Genomic DNA, 25,691 nt, shown 5'->3' with positions numbered 1-25,691 from the left:
AAAAAAATGTATCGGTAGGTTTTGAGTTTCTCATAAATAGTTATCATATATTTGTATACCGTGCGCCCAAAGACCGCAGATAAAACTGGACGTTTTTATGGAGTTTTAAATGGTTTTAATTCCCATAATAAACTATTCATCATTAAAGCAAATTTATTGAGAGAAGCCGATGGTTGGTAGGAGGAATAATAAAGGAAAAATAAGCCTTTTAAGTCTTTGGAGAGATTATTTAAACTTTATCTTTGGGTTTTGAATAGCATAGAAAATTAGAATAGAATGAAAAAAATTCGTCGAGAAGCGGATCAAGTTTGTGGCAGTGTGTATTAATGGTTTTTTTTTTATGTTATGATAGTAAAATTAGCTTAAAAGGCCCATTTTTCCCTAGAAATGATGGCCCCGATCCCAAATACCAGGACCACTTCCAATAAGTGTTGCACGATATGCATCAAAGCTGTGAAATGGTTACCAGTATTATTTATAGTGACAATCATGGTATGGTCATATTACGCCTATGTGGTTCAGTTGTGTTTTCGTAAGTGCTTAAAATTGACAATTTAACTCGTTTTGTTAAATGAATTTTCCAACTTCATTCTACTGTGTTATATTTTTGTTTTAGTGACGGTACCGAGTAACTTCGAAAGGGCGATTTACTTGGTAATATACCATTTACTTTTCGCAATGTTTTGCTGGTCTTATTGGCAAACAATTTTCACGGATATCGGGCGTGTTCCATCCAAGGTAAAATTAATGATATATATTTTTTAATACAAACGTCGCATAGGAAAAAATATTCTCTAATATGTCAAGATTAACACGCGTCTAATGTTTACAGTTTAAAATTCCCGATTCCGAGATGGAAAAACTACTTGCAGCAGAGAATGAGGAAGCTCAAAGGAGATTACTGGAAATATTTGCCCAAGAATTACCAATTTATAACAGGTAAAAATTTATCCGTTTTATAGGCTCTTAAAATTATTTCTTGCATGTTGATTGTCTCCAGAATGTTTATCTAAATTACAGGATAACGTGATTAAATAGGGCTCATATTTTTCCACATCTTGATATAGGAATGAAGTGTTAAAATCTCTACAAATTTATATTGATAAATTAATAAAACTCAATGCATATTTTTGATAAATTAATAAAACTCAATGCATATGTAAAGATTAAATATAATTTTTTCCTTAAATTGTTTATAGAGTAAGCATAAAATACATGATTTTTATTTTATTTTTTACTTACGTTCTTCAATTTCCCCTCCCAATAAGAGTGGATGAGTCTATAGTTATTGTGCTAATTCAATGTATTTTTAAAATGTCTATCAAACATTTGTAGATGTGTAGACTGATGATTAGAAATTAAAGTAAAACATATCAATATTCTTTAACAGAATTATATTATTTATAACCTGCAGACAAGCATTTTTCTGTAAAAACTATACGCAATTTTGTGCATAAATTCATAATCGCGATGGGTTGTGATCCTTTGGCAGTGTCACAGATTCTGGATCAGGAAGTCCGAGATTCGAACCCAACCTACTGAACTACCACAGCAGGTTTCCCATTTTCTAACACGGTTATTTATAAGTAAAGAATGTGGCCCCAAAATGGAAATATTTGAGTAAATCATAAACACACACATGCTCCCCGGGAGTAACAGTAGTACAACTAAAAGCATTTTTCAAACTGGAATACGGTTCCTACGATACCTGCGCTATCAGAAAACTATCATTCATTTGCAAACACAAATGTACGTCTTACAGTTCACTCACTTGTGCCATCTAGTTTTTAAAGTTTTCAGAAATAATAATGGCATAATAATCATTGAACAATGTTTGATTATGTCCAAATGCTTGCAGACTGGCTGGATTTCCTCCCTAGAGAGTTGTTCATATTAAAATTTATTTCAACAGAGAGGGAAAACATTTTTGAGAAGGGAATATGGAAGTCTAGGCATGTACAGGGCTTATGACCTGTCATTGGCTGGTTTAAGTGGCCACTTTACACACTGTGTAACATTCACCATTCTGCCCATGTTTGAACATCCACATTTCCTCAACTCTTCCATCTGTTGACCTTTGTGAAGTAAAAAAGCTGAAACCTGTTGAGGAAATGTGGATGTTCAAACATGGGCAGAATGGTGAATGTTACACAGTGTGTAAAGTGGCCACTTAAACCAGCCAATGACAGGTCATAAGCCCTGTACATGCCTAGACTTCCATATTCCCTTCTCATAAATGTTTTCCCTCTCTGTTGAAATAAATTTAAATAATAATCATTGTTTCATTTTTATTGAACTAGAAATTTTTACTTTTAGAGCACCATACGAGTAAATATTTTTAAAAATATGCCATTTTTGAGCAGACAGAAAATATATTTAAGAACATTTTTGCATAATGTACTCCAAAATTCGAATTTTGGACTTATGCATCGCTCGGGTGCGATGCATATTAAAAATAGATAAAAACTATTCAGAGATTTATTTAAATCTTCAAGTACGAAGAATAATTACTTTGGCAGACTTATTGCTAAAAGCAATATCTTCCAGCCAATCCAAAATCAGGCTGGTCGAAAATTTGTACTAAAAAATGAAAATATATATCAAAAGATACATACATGAAAAAAAAACCTAATTAATTCAAAATAATGGCTGTTTTTTAATGGGGAGATAATGTTTGCACATATTAACTTAATCGAAAGTACATTATATATCTTAAAGTATGAGGAATGTGGATAATGAGTTTTGAAGGAGAGAGAAAGAGGAACCAAGGAAAGAAAAGGGATAAAAATATATATTTAAAAAACAGTAAAATACAGAGAGGTTAGGATTCTAAGGATATAGTAATGTTTCGGGCGTTTCTTGAACGTGGCTAGAGATTTAAATATGAGTTTTAATAATATTCTATTTTCTTGGGTGCAATTTTGTATAAAATTGTGGCCTAACTAAAGAAAACCTAAATAAATGTTATCAAAATCTACCTCCATGCTTTGATTAATAATTTTATGTATAAAAGTGTTTTTGTAAAAGTTCTCCATGATAGTCAAAATAAAACTCATTGTATTGTACTAGCCAGATGATTACTAATCAAATGATCGTAATTTATGATTTAACTGTTCATCAAAATTATTTATCAATGTTTGAGGGTGTTAAGCCGTACATGTTAAATGATAATAAGATTTTCAACATCAGAGCATTATCTTCATTATCAGTGGTTGAAATTATATTATAGTGCAATAAACCAAGAGAAAAAGTAACCATATATAAAATGAAAAATAAAATTTCTATCTTAATTAATACCTGTGTATTATTTAAAAATTTAATTTATTTATCTCTTCCACTAAGCCAAACATGTTTTACCTTTTCAAAGATACTTAACCTTTAATTTGGTATGCAATAATGTTGATTTATTAAATTCAAATGTTAGTTTGGTCAAGTCTTTTTGTGTTAAATTTTAATAATTTTTGTATTGATACTTTCATTACATCTTTTATATTTGGTTTTTAATATTTTCTGTGTTTTTTTTCTTTATCTTTTCATATCATAATTTATCAGTTTAATAAAAGCCTTTAAAGCCTATCTATGTATGTTGAAACTAAAATATTTTTTATAAAAATAAACTCTGCAAAACTAGTGTTACCTTAATATTATCACAAGAAGGATTTTTTGTTTGATTATGCACTATTCACTTCCTTTAACCATTTATTTATTATCTTTTAAATTTTAAAGATTTCTATGCTAAGCATTGTGGAATTAAATAATAATCATGGTTTTTTAACAAAAATTACAATTTCTTTATCTACTACATACATACTTAGGTAATAGATTTCTCTGGATTATGTCTAGTGTCTCTAAATAGGTACAACCTGTTTTAAGGCAGACATTTTTATGCAAAAATAAAGAATAACATGACTACCTACTAGTTAATTTATTATAAAGTTATACAATAAATATACCATTTATTATTTTAGAATGTTTTTTTAGTAAGTTTTCCGATTTTTCTCTTCTAATTGCCTTTTTTACACATATTTTTTGCAATGTTTCTTTAAGATTGAGCCAGTCAGGTATGAACCTATAATAATTTTGTAAAACGCTAAAAGTATTATCTACATAATATATTGATAAAATACTATGCGAGTTTTTATAATGTTCAATTAATTTGTGTAACTATCGTATCACATATATGAGTAATTTATTTCTGTTTCAATTTATTATAGATGAGCTGAACCCGACAATGTTTTGCTAGATTTGAGTACATACTTGTGTATATATATGTAAAATTTAATATAAATTATTGTATTTCGTTAAATTCGATATGTACATGATTATTTTTGTGTTTTGGATTACATAAATTGTGAGAATATGCGGTGATGGGAATTTTGAAAAATAGGTATTTGTACATTGTTTTCATGTCACTGTCTTGAAGATGCCTTCCCGATGCTATGCAGAAAACACAAATGCATTTCGGACCTTTTGCCTTATGCCTAACTAAAATAGATAAAATCGACGTTTCAATGTCCCATTTTCCGCACCTTAAAACTTAACTTATTTTGTTATTTTTTAAAATTACAAAATTGGTTCAGTTTCAGACTATCCGAATGGAATTTTCTGTCGGTACGTTTTGTGTTTTTCAAAAATAGTTATCATATTTTTAAAACTGGATGTTTTTTTTTTATATTGGTTTTTGGATGGTTCCAGTTCCCATAATAAACTATTAATCGATGCTTAATATTTATAGTGTCATAATCCAGGGTGAAAATACGTGAATACGTTTGCATAAAGAAAAGTCAGACCATGTTTCCTCTTTTTCCTTTCGACATTTAATTCGAAACCGAAATGCTTGGTTATTTCGTGAAAGTGTGTAAAAACCTTTTGAATAGACATAAAAAGATTGTTCAGCTTTTCATTGGTAAGTAGGTACCTAGGTACTTGTTTATGATTGAATTCTAGAACTTTAACGTCAAACTCTGCTCTTCCCACCAACAGGGGTGCACTTTATTTAGGAATGCGATTTTCAAAAATGTATTGAATGTCAGTCAATATTATTTCAGTATTACCAAAAATCCAGTAAAAAGAAATAAATAGGTAGAAAGTATATAAAAATAATCCATTTTGATGGGATGATGATGATAATTGGAATCCATAAAAAACGTATGTTGTTTGTAAACATTCAAAAACATTTTTTTTATAACTCAAAAAATAACAACTTTACAATTTTTTTTTTGTATATTCCTTCTCGGCAAATGCAGCCTTGGTGAACGATGAAAAAAACATTTAAGCTCCTAACTTTTTTTTTACTAACAAATCGAAGATTTTAAGACCTATAAATATGCTCATGGCAAAGATCTACATTTTCCTGAGAACCGCACTTAAATCGGTCCAGTAATTATTCAGTCTATCGAGGACACACATATGAACATGGCCTTTTATATATATAGATTAGAGGCATTATGTACTCTTCATAGTGAGCCAATTGCGATAATTTCATTTTTAAGTGATTTATCAAACAGTGTTTGCGAAAATAATTGGAAATTTTTGAATTTTACTAGTCGTCAATTACAGTATTTATTCCATTATCTAATAGTGAGTTATTTACAACTCGTTGAAAATGGCCACCAAAATTGAAATATTTGGGTAAATTATACAAACGCCAATATTTCTTTTTAAAAAAAAAATTGTTACCCAATGTTTCTCTGTGACAGCCATCGACAAATATAAATAATTAAGATAAATTAAGTGTGATAGTTATAGTGTCTTTTTTTTTTATTCAGTTAATAACATTTTGAAAGGCGAAGTGGTATCTTGTAAAACTATGTGATAATCTCTTTCGATTATCTTATAATAACAAGCTATATCTTGTGTCAATATATGATTGTTTACATAGTGCATATTGTATTATGCGGAGAACAGTGTTAGTATTACATGTCAAATGGATTGAATTTCACAAAAAGCTTGTATTTTTATTATCTATGTTATCCACACCTAATGATACATAGGACACTGAATTATTCTTATTTATAAAGCAATTCAGCATTTATTTATTTATATTTATTTATTATTTATTTATTAATTACATTATACATACATTTGTTAAGGACAGAGACACAGTTTATAGCGACACAATCAGGAACGACCCATGTCTGTGAACTTGCTCCGACTCGCTAGAAAATCCGTGTTGAGTCGGGGCACTTGTAATGCATTCTTAACCATACATTCATACACATATGTATTCGCACATACATATTTATATTATATTTTATACATATATATTAAGTTTATACACATCATTGATACTTTATACATTATTACATTTTACATTTAAATATACATATTAATCATTTACAAGTTAGCCCACATTTGATCGCAGAAATCCATTCCCGTTCGAGCAAACCAGTTACTCAAACCAGATTTGAATTTCGAAAATTACTCAGATTCCTTTTTTACCTGATCTAGTTAATTAAAAATTCTTAATTCACTATCTTCTTTATCATCATTTAATTCTAAATAAGAAAGATAAATATTTTTGTGCCTCATACAAGTCTGCAGAGCCAGACTTAAAAGTTTTGGCTGCACTTAATTAGAACATCCTGGCATAAATTGAAACAAATAACATTAAAAATAATCATATATGATATTCATATGACTATAGTATAAACAAGTATATACACATAGAATTAAGAAAAGTCCAGAAACCGCATACGCAGATCAAACAGAAGGTGACTAAACTACTCATAAATGAGTAGGTTTACGTTTTGCCCCATTAGTTTCTTTGTAGACGTCGCTCAGTACGAAACTCCCGATTTGAATTCAACTATGCCGTGTTGTGTCCTTTTAATGTGTAGAAATACTGCTAGGATCTTAAAGAAACATGATGCAATCACATTTCATGTGTAATTAGCAAATGAATGTGTATGTAACAAATGTATTAAGCCCATTTTATATTTGTCAGTAAATGGTACAAGATTTTGTGCAGAATTTGATCCAATAAATATTGTGTAGTTAATACACAGATTGTATGAAATATGTGGTCAAATTCCAAAAACATAAAACACGTCCTATTTTTCAAACAATATTTGAGCCAATATCTGCGCGCGCATCCCACTATAATATTGTTCAACTGTCATCTGTCAACTTCAATTTTCAAGGTGTATTAAATTATTTGTTGCTTGTGTAATTTTATTTATTTAATTTGAATTGGATACTAAGAAAGATTATTATAAAATAAACTATTTATTAAAAAAACAAAATAAGTATATAGATATCTATGAGTACCTACATAATGTTTTTTATGTTTTCTTGAATTGTATTATTTTCTAGATAGGTATGAATATAAATCAATGCTCGTGAGGGAAAAATTATCGAAAATTGTAAAAAGGCGATTAATACGGAGCATTCCTTTTGATTTTTTAAAACCGTAATCTAAAAACGCTGTGCCAAATAATACTATTCATCATCATTCCATATCTGATCCCTAGTTGGATCATATAGTGTCCATAAAGAGCCTCCGGGCATTTCTGTCAGCTCCCAAATTAGGTTCACGTCCTGTAGTTCTCAAAAGCTGCTAAGAGCAAATGTTCACAATCCATGTTAATTTAGAAGCCTTATGTTGGTTGTTGATCGCAAAAATAATAATATATTGTTAGTTGTCATTAACGGCGTCGTCACTAAATAGCTCAGTTTGCGAACTGTCAAATGTCAAACAGCCAGTAGTCTCTAATGGCGTCGATCACTACGTACTGCGCATGCTTATGCGCAAGAAACTGCCCAGTGTAAAACAGCTAATAAAATGGCCCCAGATTTGGCACAATAATTATTGTTCAAAAAACTGCGCAAGAACTTGTACAAGATCTTGTACCATTTTATGTTCAATATAAAACGGGCTTTACTTAAAAATTGAATTATTTTTCCATCTGTCAGATTTTCGAAGAAACAAAATGAACATTTCGCTAGTGTTGCCAGGGTAGTAATTTTTTTTACCGTACTTTGCTCATCTAATGAGAGAACTAATGAAAATTGGATCTCGGATTAAACAACTCTATCGTGGACATTTGACATTAGGTTTGGGGTTCTATAGAAAGATACTAATGTTCTAGACGTTTCATAAAACTACTTTAGGACGAAGCGCATCTAATGGAGAGAGGTAGGTCATTCCAAAGACGAACAGCTTGTACAGAAAAAAGTTACTAAAGAAAGATGTATTCAAAAAAAATAAAATATTACAGTAACAAATTGTTTCAGAACTATATATATTGTTATATAAGGTACTGCGACCCATGTGTTCATGTCAAGCCCAATAGGACACATCACTGCAGCGTGTGCGGAACAGGTGTACTAAAGATGGATCACTACTGCCCATGGGTTAACAACTGCGTCTCATTCTACAATTATATTGTTTCAGAACTATATCTGGTGCTATAAGGTACTGCGACCGATGTGTTCATGTCAAGCCCGATAGGACACATCACTGCAGCGTGTGTGGAACATGTGTACTAAAGATGGATCACCACTGCCCGTGGGTTAACAACTGCATCTCATTCTACAATTATATTGTTTCAGAACTATATCTGGTGCTATAAGGTACTGCGACCGATGTGTTCATGTCAAGCCCGATAGGACACATCACTGCAGCGTGTGTGGAACATGTGTACTAAAGATGGATCACCACTGCCCGTGGGTTAACAACTGCGTGTCATTCTACAATTATAAATATTTCATCCTTTTCCTGGGATATGCATTACTGTACTGCATATATATTGCTCTTACTAGCATGCAGTATTTTGTTATATTTTGGAAGGTAATCCATCTTTACTTATATTGTAATCATTTATGTCATTAAAAATATTTCATTCTACTGAACTTTATTCAACAATATTTTGAGTATGTCCAAATCTTTGTAGACAAATAATATATATTTTTTTAATCTCAGAATTTTATCTGTACATAAAAACAGAGAAGAATAAATTATTATATTCCCTTGTTTCTTTTATAATTTTTTATTTTTATTTTGTATCTTATTTTTCATTTTATTTTTTGACATTTCCTAATATGTCTGTTGAAATATTTACAAATTATTTTTATTACTTTATTTTCTAGCAATTTTTAATAAATTATATTTATACCAACATTTTTAGACACAAATCTCAAGTCTATGCATTTACAGGGCTGATGAACTGTTATTGGTGATTTTCATAATCACTTTATGCACATAGACATCCATATTGACTTTTTTTTTTTTTAATTGGCAATGTAGTTTTTTTTGTGAAGTAAGAGTTTTCTGAATGAACTGATTAAAAATATATCCATTTGTGTTGAGATATCTATTTATCCTGATAAAATTACCTTAAAATTAAATCTATTATTAGGCTAAGAAAATTGGACATACTATATAACAACACAGAGTGGAAAATAATAAATTAACGGTGCTGTTATTCTGGCTTTCCTCTTTATTAAATATGTACGAGGGCGGATTGAAAATGAAGCTACCTAAGTAGGAAAAAACTTTTTTTTTTTAAAAACCATTTATTTCTCAGCATAGTCTCCTTTTACTTCGACACACTTAGAAAGACGAAATTCCAAATTTTTTATACCATCTGAATAATACGATTTTGCGAACCTCTCAAAATACGCATTAGTTTCGGTAATCACTTCTTCATTTGAGCTGAATCTTTTTCCTGCGGGCCATTTTTTCAAGTTTGGAAACAGGAAAAAGTCACTAGGAGCTAAATCTGGACTATAAGGTAGATGATCAACCAATTCGAAGTGTATTTTTTAGTAATTTTAGCGTCATATCTAATGCTGTGTGAACCTTGCGTTGTATTGAAGAAAGAGCACCTTTTTCTTCTTTAAATGTGGTCGTTTTTCCTTGATTGCATCATTCAATTGATCCAATAATGCACGATAATACTTTCCTGTGATTGTGGATCCAAATAGGTAAAATGTGTGCACTGTTTATGAAATTTTTTCTATTGATCTATATAAATTGGTTATGTTTTTTATGAATATTTTAGTTTTTTATTGTTTATTATGTTAACTTTGTTAAATAGCTAATCTTAGGCATGTTTCACATTTTGTAAAATGTTTCCCTCGGCACAGGACACCCCACCCCAGTGAGGGAACATTATTCTGTTTAAAAAAAGAGAATACAAACGATGTAAAAGTATAAATAAATAAAAATTGATGAGCAATATTCCAAGTGCATCCCAAAATACAGTGGCCATAACCTTGCCAGCCGATTTCACTGCCTTTGCCTTCTTCGGAGCACTTCCACCAGCTTCCACCCATTGTTTCGATTGATTTTTGGTTTCAGGTGTATAGTGGTGCACCCACATTTCATCAACAGTTATTAATTGACACCAAAAATCAACAGGATTACGCTTTATCATGTCCAAACACTGCTGTGAAGTGGTCTCTCGAACTCGTTTTTGTTCGACACTGAGCAAACGCGGCACCCATATTGCCGATATCTTTTTCATATGCAAATGTTCTTGCAAAATGTTGAACACACATTCATATTAGATGTTTACCACTTCAACAATCTCACGCAACTTCACTCGGCGATCATTCATAATATTGAGGATTTTCTTGATATTTTCTTCAGTAACTTCAGCATTTTACATTTTAACAGCTGCCGTTTGACAGATTGCAATTTGGAAAAAATAAATATTTTTTGTGTTTGTGCTGCCATCTAGCGCTAGGTAGCTTCATTATCAATCCGCCCTCGTATATATAAATTATTATTTTTTGTCTATGATTTTATTAGCTTTTGCAGTTTGAGCTTTGTATCATATTTAAACCGCAACTCTGTTGCCATCAAAACAATTGAACTGTATAAGCTCAGGTTGCAAATTTTATTTGTTTTGAAGGTTCTAAGAGTTTTTTTTCTTTCTTTTAAAGGATGTGTCAATGTTTCAGGGCGAACTGGAAGGAATGGGACGGTTTCACATCCTTTTCCTTTTCTTCGTCTCATTAATGTTTGCCATTAGTCTTGTGTCATTCTTCGGCTACCACGTATATTTGGTCATGCAGAACAGATCTACCTTGGGTATGTATTCCTATCTTTATTTATTCAAAATATACTATGTATATAAATTATCATCATAATATATCCGTATAGAGTACTACGATAGTTCACCAATTGCAGCGTCTCTTAATAATTTGTTACTGAAGGCGGAATCAAATTTACACTTCAGTTGCCAGTCCGGGAACTGTGAAACATTGCAGTAAAATAAAATTTACATTTAGTTGTTTATTTTATGTCAACTTTGTCAGGAATCCAACCCAGAATCTTATGCATTATAGTTAAATGCTAACTATCAGGTCAGTCCATAAGTTTGTGCGCATTTATACCATATATGGGATTCCCTATGACTCCTACTTAGAACAATAGATTTTCAAACTTGTCGAATCTTGTCATCGATTGGTCAGTTTATCACCAACTTTTTTGAACATCAGATGAAAATAAGTAGCCATAGAAAATGAATATCGGTAATCAATACGAACGAACCAGATCTGCAGCTTTTTTTTCGAAGATTCGGTTAAAAATTTCAATATCTACGAACACACACAACGCAAAGATCTACATTTCGCTGAAAACCACACGTAAATCCGTTAAGCCGTTTAGGAGAAATTCAGTGATATCACGCGTACAGGCAAATTATATATATTTATGTATACGGCCTAACTAAGCCAATTACAACAATTACATGAAGAAACATGAATACAAGAAACTAAACAAAAAGAACATAAAACTATGTAGCAAAGACAAACAAGGGCAATACAATAATGGTATACAATATATTCATAAAAACAAAAGACTGTGTCATCATGATAATGCTTGGGCCGCACACGGCTCAGAAAATGCTAAAAAAATGACTAAATTTGATTGGGAGCTTTTGCTGTATCCTGCTTACTCCCCAGACATTGCTCCAAGTGATTTTCACCTATTTCGTTCCCTTCAAATTTTTTTCTCGGGAGAAAATTCCATTTTAAAGATGAAGTACATAAAGAACTTTCAAGTTTTTTTTTGCATCGAAACCAGAGTCTACACAAATGGAATAAAAAAGCCACCTATTAAAAGGCGAGAAATTGTAGATAGTTTAGGAAAATATATCATTGGTTAAAATAATAAATTGTGTTTTAATTACACTGTTTAAACATTTTTTTTAAATGCGCATGAACTTTTGGACTGACCTGATACTTTTATAAATATTTAAAGCATTAACATTGCCGAAAAACATTTCAATAAATGTTCACAAATATTTGTATACGATTGCTTACCGACTTTTCTATGTCTACTGGGTTTGAGACATACATATCTCTTCATCAGGATACCAATTGTTTTAACATGCTAATCTCAGAATAATATAAAAATGTCGGTAAATGGTTATGTACAAATATTTACTAACAACAACAAATTGAAAATTACATAAATTATTATTATATTTAATGTTCAAGGAACTTTAATATTCTATGCAGAATATAATATTACAAAATAAGGTTTTATCTCGTTTATAAAATAAATCGATGTATTTATTTAATAATTTATGTTTTTTTTTTCGTTTCGAAATTGTAGCTGTAAAAAATTCCTACTGGTATTATGATTTATAATTTATCGGCCTCCTGGACAATGGTTACGGCACTTGTCTGCGATGCACAAAGTCTCAGGTTTGATTCCCGATATGTTTGACATGAAATGTTGATTTGAAAAGGCGTTTTTACACTGCAATATTCCTTTGTCTCTGGACTGGTACCCGAAGCGTAAGACTGATAATCTTATCGCCATGCAACAAAAATTATATAAATGCGATACGATTCGTGTACAAATTTGGTGCCCCTTGCACCTCCAAAGTGCATACAATTGAGTGATGATGATATTATAATAACTATTGTCTATTATCGCTTATTTGCATAATAATCCTTATTTTAAATTCTAATTCATCTAATTCGTAATATATTATTTACAAATGAATTATAATTTGTATGTATTTAAAAAAAATGATATTCGAAATGTTGTAACAGTCTTTTAACTTTCTCAGAGGCATTCCGAGCCCCGATCTTCCGATCTGGGACAGATAAGAACGGCTTCTCATTAGGTCGATATAACAACTTTCAAGAGGTGTTTGGAGATAATCCTAAGACATGGCTGCTGCCCATATTTACAAGGTAAGTCTCTTTTATTTCCTTTATGTGACAATCTTATCTCTGTATTTGCACTAAACCGTACCAATTGATATCTGATTACGGGCCCATACATACCATTATCAACTTTACTTTCTTACGATAAATATCCAAGCGTTAATATGGCATACTAATGATTTAACATTTTACCATATTTTATTGGTCTATAATTATAATTTGGTAATACAGAAGCCACATGGTACGTCAGCTCGATTTTGAAATATTTTTTTCTAGATGTATTTTATTTGTTGAATTTTTAATAGAAATGATAGTTCACTGCCTAAAAATGAGGTACTTTGAAATTTTATTGTCAAATTGCTACTATCAAACTGCATTTTTCCTTTCAAATATTATTTGTAGCATTTCAAACTTAACTAGGTACTAAAAAGTGGTGTTTCTGTTTTTATATTCTTCAAGTAGTCTTTTTTTACAATATTTTTAGTGTGTCAAAATGTTAAAATGTTCTCCATCTTTGTTTATTTATTAATAATAGTATTTTTTATTTTTGAAATACTTGCCATTCTTTAAACCCACCTTGCTTTTTATTAGTTTATCGAAACCCCCAAGAGCCGCTTGGAATTTAAAAGTATAACTTTTACCATATTAACAATTATAAAAGATGATAGTATCACCATGCTCGTAAAAGTGTTGTTACATTTAAGAAGATAAAATCTCTAAATATAATTCTTAAGTAGGTAGTAAGAAGACTGACAAGGAATCGTTTGTTTTTTAGTTGCTAAGTTGATTAAGCAGCTAATTTGATATCGGGATGTCCCGGGTTCGAGACCCAAAGCAAACTGTTAATTTTCTAAAAACAATTAGTTTTGTTCTAATGTTTCCTCCTTTTTTAAATGCGTGCAGTTTTGAATCACTTTTATTCTATCTTGAATTTATAAAAAATAAGAGAAACAAGGACCATAGATCAAGTAATGTAAAATTTTTAAATAAAAAATGTTTAATTGATCAGATTGTTTTACAAAATTTACTCACTTTTGTGTGTAGATAATGAATCTTCATTTTATCGGATGAACGGTGATAATTATTGCTTAACATTTTTTGTGAAAGGTTTTTGAATGTATTCCCCTCGTTTCATTGACTTTTTAAAATTTTTAATTTTTTGGATTTTCACTCATATGACTTTATTTTCTATAAATAACAATGGTAAAAATGTTCATATTGATTTCATAAGATTGTTTATGTTTTCCAATATATTATAATATCATGTTTGTAAGGTGTAAGGTGAACCTTTATATTATTTTTTATGTACCTTGTAAAAAAATTCTTTACATATCTATATTTCAAAATATGCTTAGTGGTCAGATAAATAAGGCAAGTATTTTACCATAAAAATAATGAGGAAGTTTGGTCCTACTGGAAATTGATTATAAAAAATGTTTTCTTACTCGCGGTAAAAAAAAGAGCATTTAATTGTACGGAGAAGCATCTCCAAAATGTATGAAAAAATTAATAAAAATGAACTACTTTGAACTACATCACAGGTTCACTCATTTCACTGTGATAGATTTCCGGTTTTCGAGAAGTCAACTCATCAATCAGCAGAACTCTCCGACAAGAACTTGTGACGTCACATGTGGAGTAATTTCAAAATTACAACAATTATAAAAATCGTAGCGCTGATTATATGATACATAAAAATATATTTTTTTTTAATTTGGCTAAGTTTGATAGTTTATTAACAAATAAATAAAAAAATAAAAAACCACTGAACTTCCTCATTAGGTAAAATATTTTTTATACTAGAAATCTGATTTTATAAATTGCAGAAGAAATAGTAATACATGTTTAATGTATACCCAATGCAATCTATAAAATCAAAAATATTTTAAAACATTAAAATATGTTTAGGTATTTTTAAAGTTAAAAAAATGGTATTAGAAATTCTTTAATTAAGAAACACACAGTTCTTTGAATTTAGTTTCAACTTCTGGCTATATTTATATTCACGTAAATTTGATTCAAATTGCTGTTTTTATTAAAATATTAATTATTAACCCAATACTATTCACTTATAAGTAAATTTTACAGCTGTGATAGACATTTATTACCAAAATATCCAAATATGTATAAATTTAAACTTGTCTAACAATTCTGAAAAGTAGCATATTTAAGGTTGGTTGATTTATATTATCTGTCTAATAATTTCTGCTCTTATATTTATAACTTGTAAGGAATTTATATAGGCTCCCAAGATGCTTATTGGAGCCCTTAGGTTGTCATTTATCGGTCGGTTTTATCAAACTGTAGGTTTGGAGATCACACTTTTGCCGTCTCTGGTCCCTTTGTCCGGAACCAACTACCACGCCTCTTATACATACACATTACACTTGAAAGACATGATTTTGGAGTTCGTAGTGTAAAATAGTTTAGTAGGGAGTGCTAGATTTTCGTAGGTTAGTATAGTATGTTAGAGGTAAGGTAGTGTACATAGTTAGCTCTAATTATTATGGTAGTATATTTGTCTTAATATGAGTTGAAATAAATAGTTAAAACACTCTAAAGCAACTGTGAGGTGAGTTCTCACAAAAATGGCATTATAAATTAGCCAAATGTTATAACATGTTCAGTTTTAGAAGCATGTATAAAATTTCTTCTAACAGTTATGTGGACGTGTTCTGACAGCATAAATAAGTTTTATGAAGCAAACGTTCCCTTTTATCCTTTCACGCATCTGTACCAATACCACATATTTATTCTTAACAGTATTATATGAGGTTTATATTTGAAGTTGATTTCATTACCAGTTATAATATGTCTACCTGGACCATGTTGTATTTAGTATATTTTTCTAAATATTTGCATTGTTTATGCTGTTTAGGTTATGTTTCTTTTTTATTTTAGTCAATTATGAAAATGTACAGGGTTTTTTCCCCCCATCGATTACCGAAATATAAATAGTAGGGAACATGCATATGGGGCGATATCAGGCACCCGTCTCACGTTTGTTCTGTGTAGTCTGGGTGACGGTTCAGAGTTCCCGGTGAGTGGGATCCACCAGCAGCCCACATTGAGCCATTACGTGTCAGCAGGCGGCGCTACCGTCAACCAGAGAACCTACAACTCCACTGGCACCACGAGACCAAGGTCAGACATCTGAGGGAACCTCGCACGCCACTAATTGCATTACACTTAGCTTCTATTGGTATTTTGAAACATAAACCTGCAGCTTTTTTATGCGCTATTTCTCTCCTTGTAAACGTGTTCTGAATAATAGAAATTGTTAATTAATATGACTGTGTATTTACTCTATGTGAAATCACTAAAATAAATTTAATATGCCGACCGGTTTTAGAACATGACTGTTCCTTTGTCGAGGCTAAAAAAAAGAACACTAAATATTTTAAATCTTACCAAATAAACAAGTACCTAAATACATCATGTGACAACATGTGTTCAATTTTTTACGTCCAGGCTACAAATCCTCAAAAGAAATAAGGGGCAGGTAGTAGCTATCTGATTGGATGATATTTTTTTATGCATATTTTTATTTTATTAAAGAACTGTTATATAATAAGTCTTTATTATGTATTTGGGTATCTATGTATTTGTTATATGGTAAGATTTAAAATATTTTGTGTTAGTTTAATTTTTAAGCCTTGACAAAGGAACATTCATGTTGTGAAACCGGCTGGCATATAAAATATATTTTAGTGCTTTTGCACAAAGTAAATAAGTAGTTTTATTATGGAAAATCACAAAGTTAGTATTGCAAATATTAATTTTATTAATAGAAAATGTGACTGACATAAATAATGAACATTTTGCTATTTTAAGATGCATACACAATTATTTAAGAATTTAATACACAAGTTTCAGATATTCAATATTATCTATCATTACAAACTGTAATTTGTATAGGTGTGCTGATAAAAAATAAAATATACTGGTTTGATTCTTCTAACCAACAAGTAAATATTATGCTTTATAGTTGCAATATTACACATATTTGTATGAGTCTCATAGATATTCACAGGGTCTAAAGTGTTTTTCTATAAAAAAAAATACATTTCTAAAATATTTCTAGAAATGTGAAAGCGAAAGAGCTCATAAATGCCATTACGTTAAGACTTGTGTGCTAATATTCGCTTGTATTAAGTTTAAATTATTTGTGATATTTTAAATGAATTAACGCTGACCATTTGCACAGAAAATTAGGTAATATTATCTATATAACATACATTGAACACTTTTCCAAAGAGATAAATTGTCCACCTATATGTTGAAATCATGTTTTACAAAAAGCTAGTGGGTTTAAAATTTCTCTCTAAGGTTTCAAAGGTTCATCATTAGCGTGGTTCTTGGATATAATTGCATAAAAATGGTTGTGGATATTGTACAATAGATACTATATAATATGTATTTATGTTATTTATCTTTTATAAATACTTTGACAATACAATATCAAACGGATTGACATTGACTATTGAAAATCACACAATATGGACACCGGATCAACTACTTATAATTTGGTGATTTTTATTTAGTATTAACATTTTAGTGCATGGTTTTACTTCAGCAATTATGAAGATATGAGAAAATATAATGTTCATTTTATTTTAACTCACGATCAAAGTAAAAACATAGGCAGAATGGTGAATTTTACGGTGTGTAAATTGGCCACCCAAACCAACCATTGACAGGTCACAAGTCCTGTTACTGCCTAGATTTCCATATTACCTTTTTTCCCCGGTGTATTTGCATCTAGTTTTATTTTGTCAATTTCAGTGCTGCAGAACAGCGTTTATTTGGTATTTTTAGTAACATATTATAATTAATTACCCACTAAGTCTAAAGACTTTTCCGTTGGACACTTTATATTAAAGTTACATTCTTTCCAAAACATGTTAAAATACGCAGTATTTTACTAACTTCTCATGTTTTCATATTCCCTTACTAGGAGTGATTTCTGATAATTTAGATTAACACCATTTTAAACATGAACAAAGTTTCTAATGTTTTTATTGTAATTATTCTAATTATTTTGTCGTTAAAAACTGATACAATATAGGCAAACTGATGAGATCAAAAATCAGTATATATCTTGTGTACTTTCGCTTTAAACACAAGGGTTGAAATCATTCTTTAGAATCAATACAGATGTATCAGTCAAAAAAGTTACTTTGTACACATTATTTTTCTTTCACTTACATTTTCATTTAAAATTTGTTGTTCATATAATTCCTCATATGTTTGAATCTTATTAGTAACACAGTTTTTTCTGGAATTTTGTTATATTCATTGATTTACTGCAAATGAATGATTAGAACTTACATAATTTATTAATTTAATTAAATGTTCACATATTTAATCAATAATTTAGTATTTATTTCATGGTGCTCATACTAATGATACGCTTTAGCTTTTAAACTATTAAAAAAATAAAAAATAAAAAACTGACAGCAATATCAATGTGTATGTGTACATAATGTAATATTATACTGCTAAAAATTGGTACAGTAATGAAGAATTACAATTAATAAGATTGCTTGTGTTAAATATTTGAATAGTGTTTGGATTGTGTTTTTTCCCGCTAGTATTGAGCTGTGGTAGTTGCTGGGGTGATTAGCGTTTAAAACAAAACTGAAACAATTAGTGCCTTATATTAGATCGCATTCCCGCTGTAGGCATTGCTGTTAGAATCCGCTAGATTTATTGTGCCGAGCACTTCCCAAAGTCTTATTGACTTTGCGACTAGCCATGAGAAGAACAACCAAGAGCTGCGGGTGCTCCAAACTACGCCAGCCATGCAGGAGAAAGTTTCGTCTGAAAAATCACGATGGCAATATTCCAGAAGCTGCTTACAAATATGTATATTAATCCACATCGAAACAAATGTGACTTGTATAATATGCAGTTTGCTTTAAAATTTGACTTTAAAATTTTCCTAATGTATAGAATTAAATGTATTTGGAAAATGGCTTTTTAACAACGTGTACAAACTAGTGAGTAAATATTTTTTGTACAAAACCAACGCGTAGAATAATATAAATAGAAAATGTAATTAATAATAGTTTTCCAAGAATTTCGAGGGAAATAATACATTTTGGTGAATATTGGATTTTCACCTTTGGTGGTATTAATTTATAAGTAGTCGTGTAGCATTATATTATAATAAGGGTCCGAAACACCAATAAATTATGACTAATAGTTCTCTAGGTTGCTTTGCGGGAACATATATTATGTAATAACAGAATAACAGCTTTAATGAATATAGACACTAATAATACAGGCTTTGGAGAATTGTGGTGAAATGTATACAAAGTAGTAATAATTTGATTTATTTTACAACAGCTATCCAGACATACTAGAAAATGAATCGACAAGCCTATATCCGAAGCCGCCACCGTATACCAATCCTAAGATTGTATAAAAACAGTAATGTTGATCTTTTTTCATATTTTAATAGTTTCTAGGCAAATGAATTTATCTATGACTGATAATATTATTTAATAAATTTTAAATACCATAATTATTACCTTGTGTATAAAGAACTAGTTAGTGTCACCCCCCTTAATAAATTAATGGTGTCCTACTTTTGATTCTGAATATATATTAGTACTTTTCTTTCAAATGAGTAGTTTCAAATATATAGATATAATATAAAATAATCTTGTTTATTATTCGCATACCAGAACAGTAGATGCATCTAAACATGAATTACTACTTTCTGACTTATTCGTGTTTATTTCATGGGAAGAAGTATTATTATTTTTGTACCTTTAAGATTTTTTTCTGTGATTAATCATTACATTTAAAAAATACACAATATGTATTAAATTACGTCGTTAAACAAAATAATAATTCTGAAAAATGTAATTACAAATTAACAAATTACAACAGGGATGGAGGTTTTTAATTAGTATGTATTGTAAGGACTTTTATATAAGTTTTGTTATTATTAGCAGAAAAAATCACATTATTGTGTTATTTTGCGTAAAGTAGGTCTTTGTGTTTATTTATAAATGTTTTTTATGCTAATTCTAATAGCATTAAATTGATTTTCCTACATAATATTACTTACTAGAAAACTGACCAGAATTGAACACTGCCTTTGTCATACATATTTGTATTTTCTAATTATTTTTACTATAAACAAATCATTGGGGGGTGAACAATCAATCCAATCCGAATTCAATATGATAGAATTTTTTTAGTATTCCATTGTGAGTGCTCAATTGTATTTACTAGCTAGGGACATTCAGACAATTTGGTCTCCTGTAAATCGTATAATGGGAATCATGTTTTTACTTATTGTTTATTTTGATACAGAATTATAGAGCAATAATTTATTACTTATTAAATAAAGTCACAAAATATTAATGTTTTCCATTATCTGTATTTTTAGTCAGTTATTACTGAAAACATAGTTTATTTCCTCTATTCAAACCTTCTCATTAATTTAATGAATGTTAATTATGTTGAATATGTTCAGTTTAATCTTTTTTATGATTGCTTCGACATATTACTGTTATCGAATTAAATTTTAAAAATCAATCTTCTTTACCAAGCTTTATTTAGTAATAAGATTTTCATATATAATTGAAAGAAGAACATTGTTCTTTATTCTCTTCTCAAAGTTAAACAATTGCAATGAATTACTTTAGCTAGTGACAAATAAAAGTATTTTCTTCTTCTGTACAAGTTAATCTCGGAAAATTATCAAATTTTTGTTATTTTTAAGTATAATATTTTAGTAATTGTATGTGATACTTTTTTTAATTCAATAAAATCTTAATTAAAATCCGTTATAAACCTAGGATTACTGCGAATTATGTATAATTAAAAAAGGCGAAGAATTAGTTTGATTATAATAAATTTTCACCTGTCTATATTTACAATTATTTATGATTATCTTGGGCACATGTATTTTAATTTGTTAAGCTTATTGTTTAGAAGAAATGGTACGATACCTTAACAAACCTCGAAGTTAATTTTGTTGCGAGGATAAATATATTTATAGATACACTTATAATATAAGAAATCAAACACTGATTTGAGTCTACTGAACACTTTATTTTATTTTTACAAATATAAAAACAAACATTTAGTTTGAAAACATTTGTTTGAAAATGCCCTAACAAGGCGAAACAGTTGTCACGAAATTGTTGTTTTTATATTTGTAAAAATAAAATAAAATGTTCAGTAGACTCAAATCAGTGTTTGATTTCTTATATTATGAGTTTAAATTACAAAATAAACACCAAATCAATCAATATTTATGGATCTTAATTGGTATCTATCTATTCCAGAAATCACTATGACTCGACATTATGTACAATTGTTTCTAACCCCATTAAATATCTAAATAATTTTATGGTTAATATTTAAAATGTTCGATGTTTTATCCATTAACATTTTTACCATTGTTATTTGTTTAAATATATTTTGTTTTATTATTCTTTTTATACTTATAGTGAATACAAAAGAGTTATATATATAAATTATTTTGTTTTCATTAGATCCTGCATGCTCCTTGTGTGTGCCTCATGTGATAAAAACATGTTTGTGCGTGCGTGTGTGTGTATGTGTGTGTATGTATGTATGTATGTATGTATGTATGTATGTATGTATGTATGTATGTATGTATGTATGTTTGTTTAGGTATGTAGTCAGCCTAATATCCATATTTGTTTTTTTTTTATATTTTGAACACTTAATTTACATCTGATATATTTTGCCCTCAATTTGAAGCTGTTTTGAAATAAATCCTCTAATTAACCAGTAAAATATAAATTATATGTACTTCTTTCTAAGACACAGATTTTTTTAGCACCGCAAGAGCCCCAAATACAGTAGGTTCTAAATAAATAAATTTGTAATGTTTTAAATAAAATATATTTGGAATCTTTATAAATGCAATGTTCTGAACTGATTTTTTCTATTGTATTAGGTGTTGACACAAGTTTTGTCTATTTTTTTCCAAATAAAGAGAACACTTTTGTTTCCTTTTTCCTTTGACAACAAAAAAAATACAACAAATTAGTCAATAATGTATTCTCCTTCATCATTTTACAACAAATTAATTAAGAATTCATGGAATCTTCACCGTACATTGTGCAAATATCGCGAGCAGCTTTGGCAGCTTTTTTCCTTCGATTGAACGTGAACAGAAGGTGTTGAAAATGCTCACTTTTGTCTAGTTTCATTTTGAAGTTAAAAGCTAGTAATCAAATAAAATAATATATGTAACTTAAAAGCAAACAATTATGTTGCATTATGCAAACAAATATCTTGTAGAGCGAACACAGTATCTTTCGAATGATGTACCCTTACCATTTTTTTAAAAACTTTCGGTGTTTCTGTTTATAAATTTGGAAAAAAACGGATATAACTTATGTTGACACCCAATACATGACTTGTTACTAATTTGTTTAAACAACCATTCTTTATTCTTATTTCTAAAGATTAAAATAGCGGCTTTTTTGTCCCAAAATCATTTAATTTTGAGTGTATAATATAATTAGTGTTTGTTAAAGTGTGCATATGCTAGCCACATTTTTCCTATTTGTGTTGTGGCTTCCCAAGCTTGGCACCTATCCGCTTGACTAGTTGAGTCCAGCTTGACTCGAATTGTGTGATGATGTATGACGTGAAATAGCAGAACACAACACCAAAACACCACCAACCCGAACCGTGTCTAATTAAAAAATACAGAAAACTAATAAGACTATTGTATAGATGGAAATACCATAGCTGAATAATATGACAAAAAAGGTATGTCTTCAAATCGATAGCAAATACATCTTCTATTAGAAGAAAAAAAATAGAATTCTAGTTCTGTAGATTGATAGATATGTTTTTAGTTTCTTTATAATGCATTCCAGAAATTAAATTAATATTTAGTAATATGGTTATAAACTAAATATGTAGGTGTAGGTAAGTGATGTTTTTAAAAATATTTTTGACCTTAAATTATTAGATTTTTTTAAATCACACAATTTTCTTTAATTATTAAATTCATTATGAAGATAACACAGTTTTTGTCCATTGACTGTAAATATATTTTTAAAAAATAAAAAAATGAAAGACAATTGGATTTCAGGTACAGGGAAGCTTCTATATTCCTCAACCCCCCCCCCCCCATATTCGATAATCGTTACATTTTAATGTAAATTTTTCCCCCCCGTATTCGTCGTCTCTTCCACCGCCAGTACTGCCTCGCAACCCTATGATCTTATGAGATCAGAATTGGAATTACTATTGGCTATTTTATTAATTGATAGCAACTCTTGTTCTTCCTCAACTTATCTGTATGATAAAGTAGTTTTTTTTTTCAGGTACAGATTAATTGAATTTCAGTTATTTCTTATGGGGAAAAATTATTTTTACATATTCTATATTCGTTAGAACCCCAAGAACAGATCAATGACAAATATGGAGGTTCTGCTGTATTTAAAAAAATATATATATTTGAAAGGTAGATCTTATCTTTTAAATGGCATTTAAAATTAAAATAAATTTATAATGTATTATACGAACATAATAAATAAAAACATATTTTGCATTGGCATCAACGCTACTATTGTTTTAATAATAATAAATAAAATAATGCATTGCTTTATTTAATTCTTACTGTGTTATTATGAGAGTTTAATATTTAACAACGAGATGGAATTAAAATAAGGCACTGTTGAAAAAATATTTAAATGAACAGTTGTGGAATTTTCAATGTGAAGGATTTACCAAACACTTTGAGAATAGTATAGGGACAAAATTATCGAAGACTTATAAAACTATTTCATTATTGGGTAGTTAATACAGATCTAAACTAGCATGAATATCCTTAATGACCAAACATATTCTATAAACATTAAAACACAAGATGAAATTACATTCTCTGGCCATTGCTTTTAATATGTACAAGTAACTGATTGCAATTTTCTTGGTTATAAAGTGCCAAGCGTTGTCATGCTGCAAAATTACTTTGTCGGGTGCGAAATTCCAAACGTACGAAAAGATTAAAAGGTTTCACTGCATTTAAAAAGTGCTACAAGGAAGCGGTGTGATGGTTTGTTTTACTGTTTTGGTTTTATTAAAAAAATATTTTTACAGTGCCATAAAAATAATTCATAATTATTACCTCAAGGGTCTATATATACTATACATAACAACACAGTACTAATAATCCAAAAAAATTGCTATCATTTTTTTAATATGACTAACAATTGGGTTTCTCGAGATTTCAAAAAATTTTTTTTAATTTTTAATTTATTGTTTATAGAAACCTGCTATGGTTTTTTTAATATGAATACGTATCTTATATTTGTGTATTTACAAAAAAAAACTAAAAACTAAGAAAAATAACCTTTGCAAAGTAATTTATAAAGTAAATATTTAGTGATCCAAATACCGTCTAAAAAATAAGTACTTTGCTTACATATCATAAACAAAGGCTTTGAAAATTTCTTAGCGACAATATTTTTTTCCAATAAATTAAGAAATTATTTAATAATAAATGCAAAGGATATTTTTTTCAATATTAAAAAAAAACGTTTTTTAACAAACTTCAACAAATATGAAATCAGTCAGATCAAATTTTGTTATTTTGCTACAAAAAACAGCTAAATAAAATATTTTAAATAAGGTAAAATTATATAATTTTATCTGAATATTTCATAAATAATTTCACACTTTGAGTACCTAAACCTGATTAAAATACTTTATCAGATATAAAATTAGAGTCCAAATTGTTGTTTTCTGTCCCTTACTAATTTTTGGATGCTGACAGCATGGGCGATGGAATCACATACCCGCAGAGACACATCGAAGAAGATTCAGAACTCCTTCTAGGATCTGACCAGTGGGCTGATCATCCGCCATTTTCTTCGGCATCAGCATCTCTGCTATATGAAAATTAGGTAAGGTAAAATTTAAATTGAGGAATCCTAACCTCATCTGTGTGTGCAGACATTCCATAGTCAATAAACTCGTGAACTTGGTAGAAGAATGAATAGTATACATCTATGGACTTGTGAATCCAATAAATTCTATTTGTGTAAATACATATATCTGTAATAATCACTTTGCTAGCAAAAATAAAAAATATGACTGAGAATGTAACTAGAGCCTTAAAGTATTTTTTTAATTACTCGATGTTGATAGAGTAATATGCAATACTACATAATATTATATGTAATGTATGTAAAACTTTGTTCAAAGTGATTACTATAGACAACATAGAATCAATTCAATCCCAGTACTTAGTCAAATAATAGAATTGATGTACGGACTTGCAAATCTCGTGATTCATGTTTCATCAGCTTGAGCTTTTCACAGCACGCACAAACAACGCGTGTAAAATATTATTATTCTTGCCAGATGTTTAAGACAAGTTATAACACCATTTATAAAAGTTTTCCAGCATTGCAATATGTACTTATGCATTTTGTAAAAACTTAAATGATTCCTATTTGTTTCGCATTTTTATATTAAATCACTAGATATATCTTAATGTTAAGTTGTGAGCGAAAGTATTATAATATGTTCTCAAACATTCCAAA

General features: G+C 29.4%; 1 protein-coding gene across 6 annotated transcripts; it reads left to right on the top strand.

Moving 5' to 3' along the window:
• The first annotated feature begins 268 nt into the window (after positions 1 to 268).
• Positions 269 to 25,691, top strand: LOC148274077 (palmitoyltransferase ZDHHC20-B-like). 6 transcript variants are annotated; one of them, XM_088237665.1, is made up of 8 exons: positions 269 to 532; positions 617 to 738; positions 833 to 939; positions 8,554 to 8,791; positions 10,891 to 11,038; positions 13,032 to 13,158; positions 16,147 to 16,275; positions 24,920 to 25,691. In XM_088237665.1, exons 1-8 carry the CDS (start codon positions 388 to 390, stop codon positions 25,047 to 25,049), a joined length of 1,146 nt encoding a protein of 381 aa, XP_088093791.1. In that variant the 5' UTR covers positions 269 to 387; the 3' UTR covers positions 25,050 to 25,691. The 6 variants fall into 6 exon arrangements, with proteins under 6 accessions (XP_088093791.1, XP_088093790.1, XP_088093794.1 ...); XM_088237664.1 differs by lacking the exon at positions 24,920 to 25,691 and adding an exon at positions 19,483 to 19,796; XM_088237667.1 differs by lacking the exon at positions 24,920 to 25,691 and adding an exon at positions 19,483 to 19,796 and having other exon boundaries at positions 274 to 532; positions 10,909 to 11,038.

The sequence above is a fragment of the Micrasema longulum genome, unplaced genomic scaffold (assembly GCF_059751315.1).
Source record: "Micrasema longulum isolate JH-2025_06_02 unplaced genomic scaffold, ASM5975131v1 h1tg001764l, whole genome shotgun sequence".
Lineage (NCBI taxonomy): Eukaryota > Metazoa > Arthropoda > Insecta > Trichoptera > Brachycentridae > Micrasema > Micrasema longulum.
This window is presented reverse-complemented; position numbering and strand designations above follow the sequence as displayed.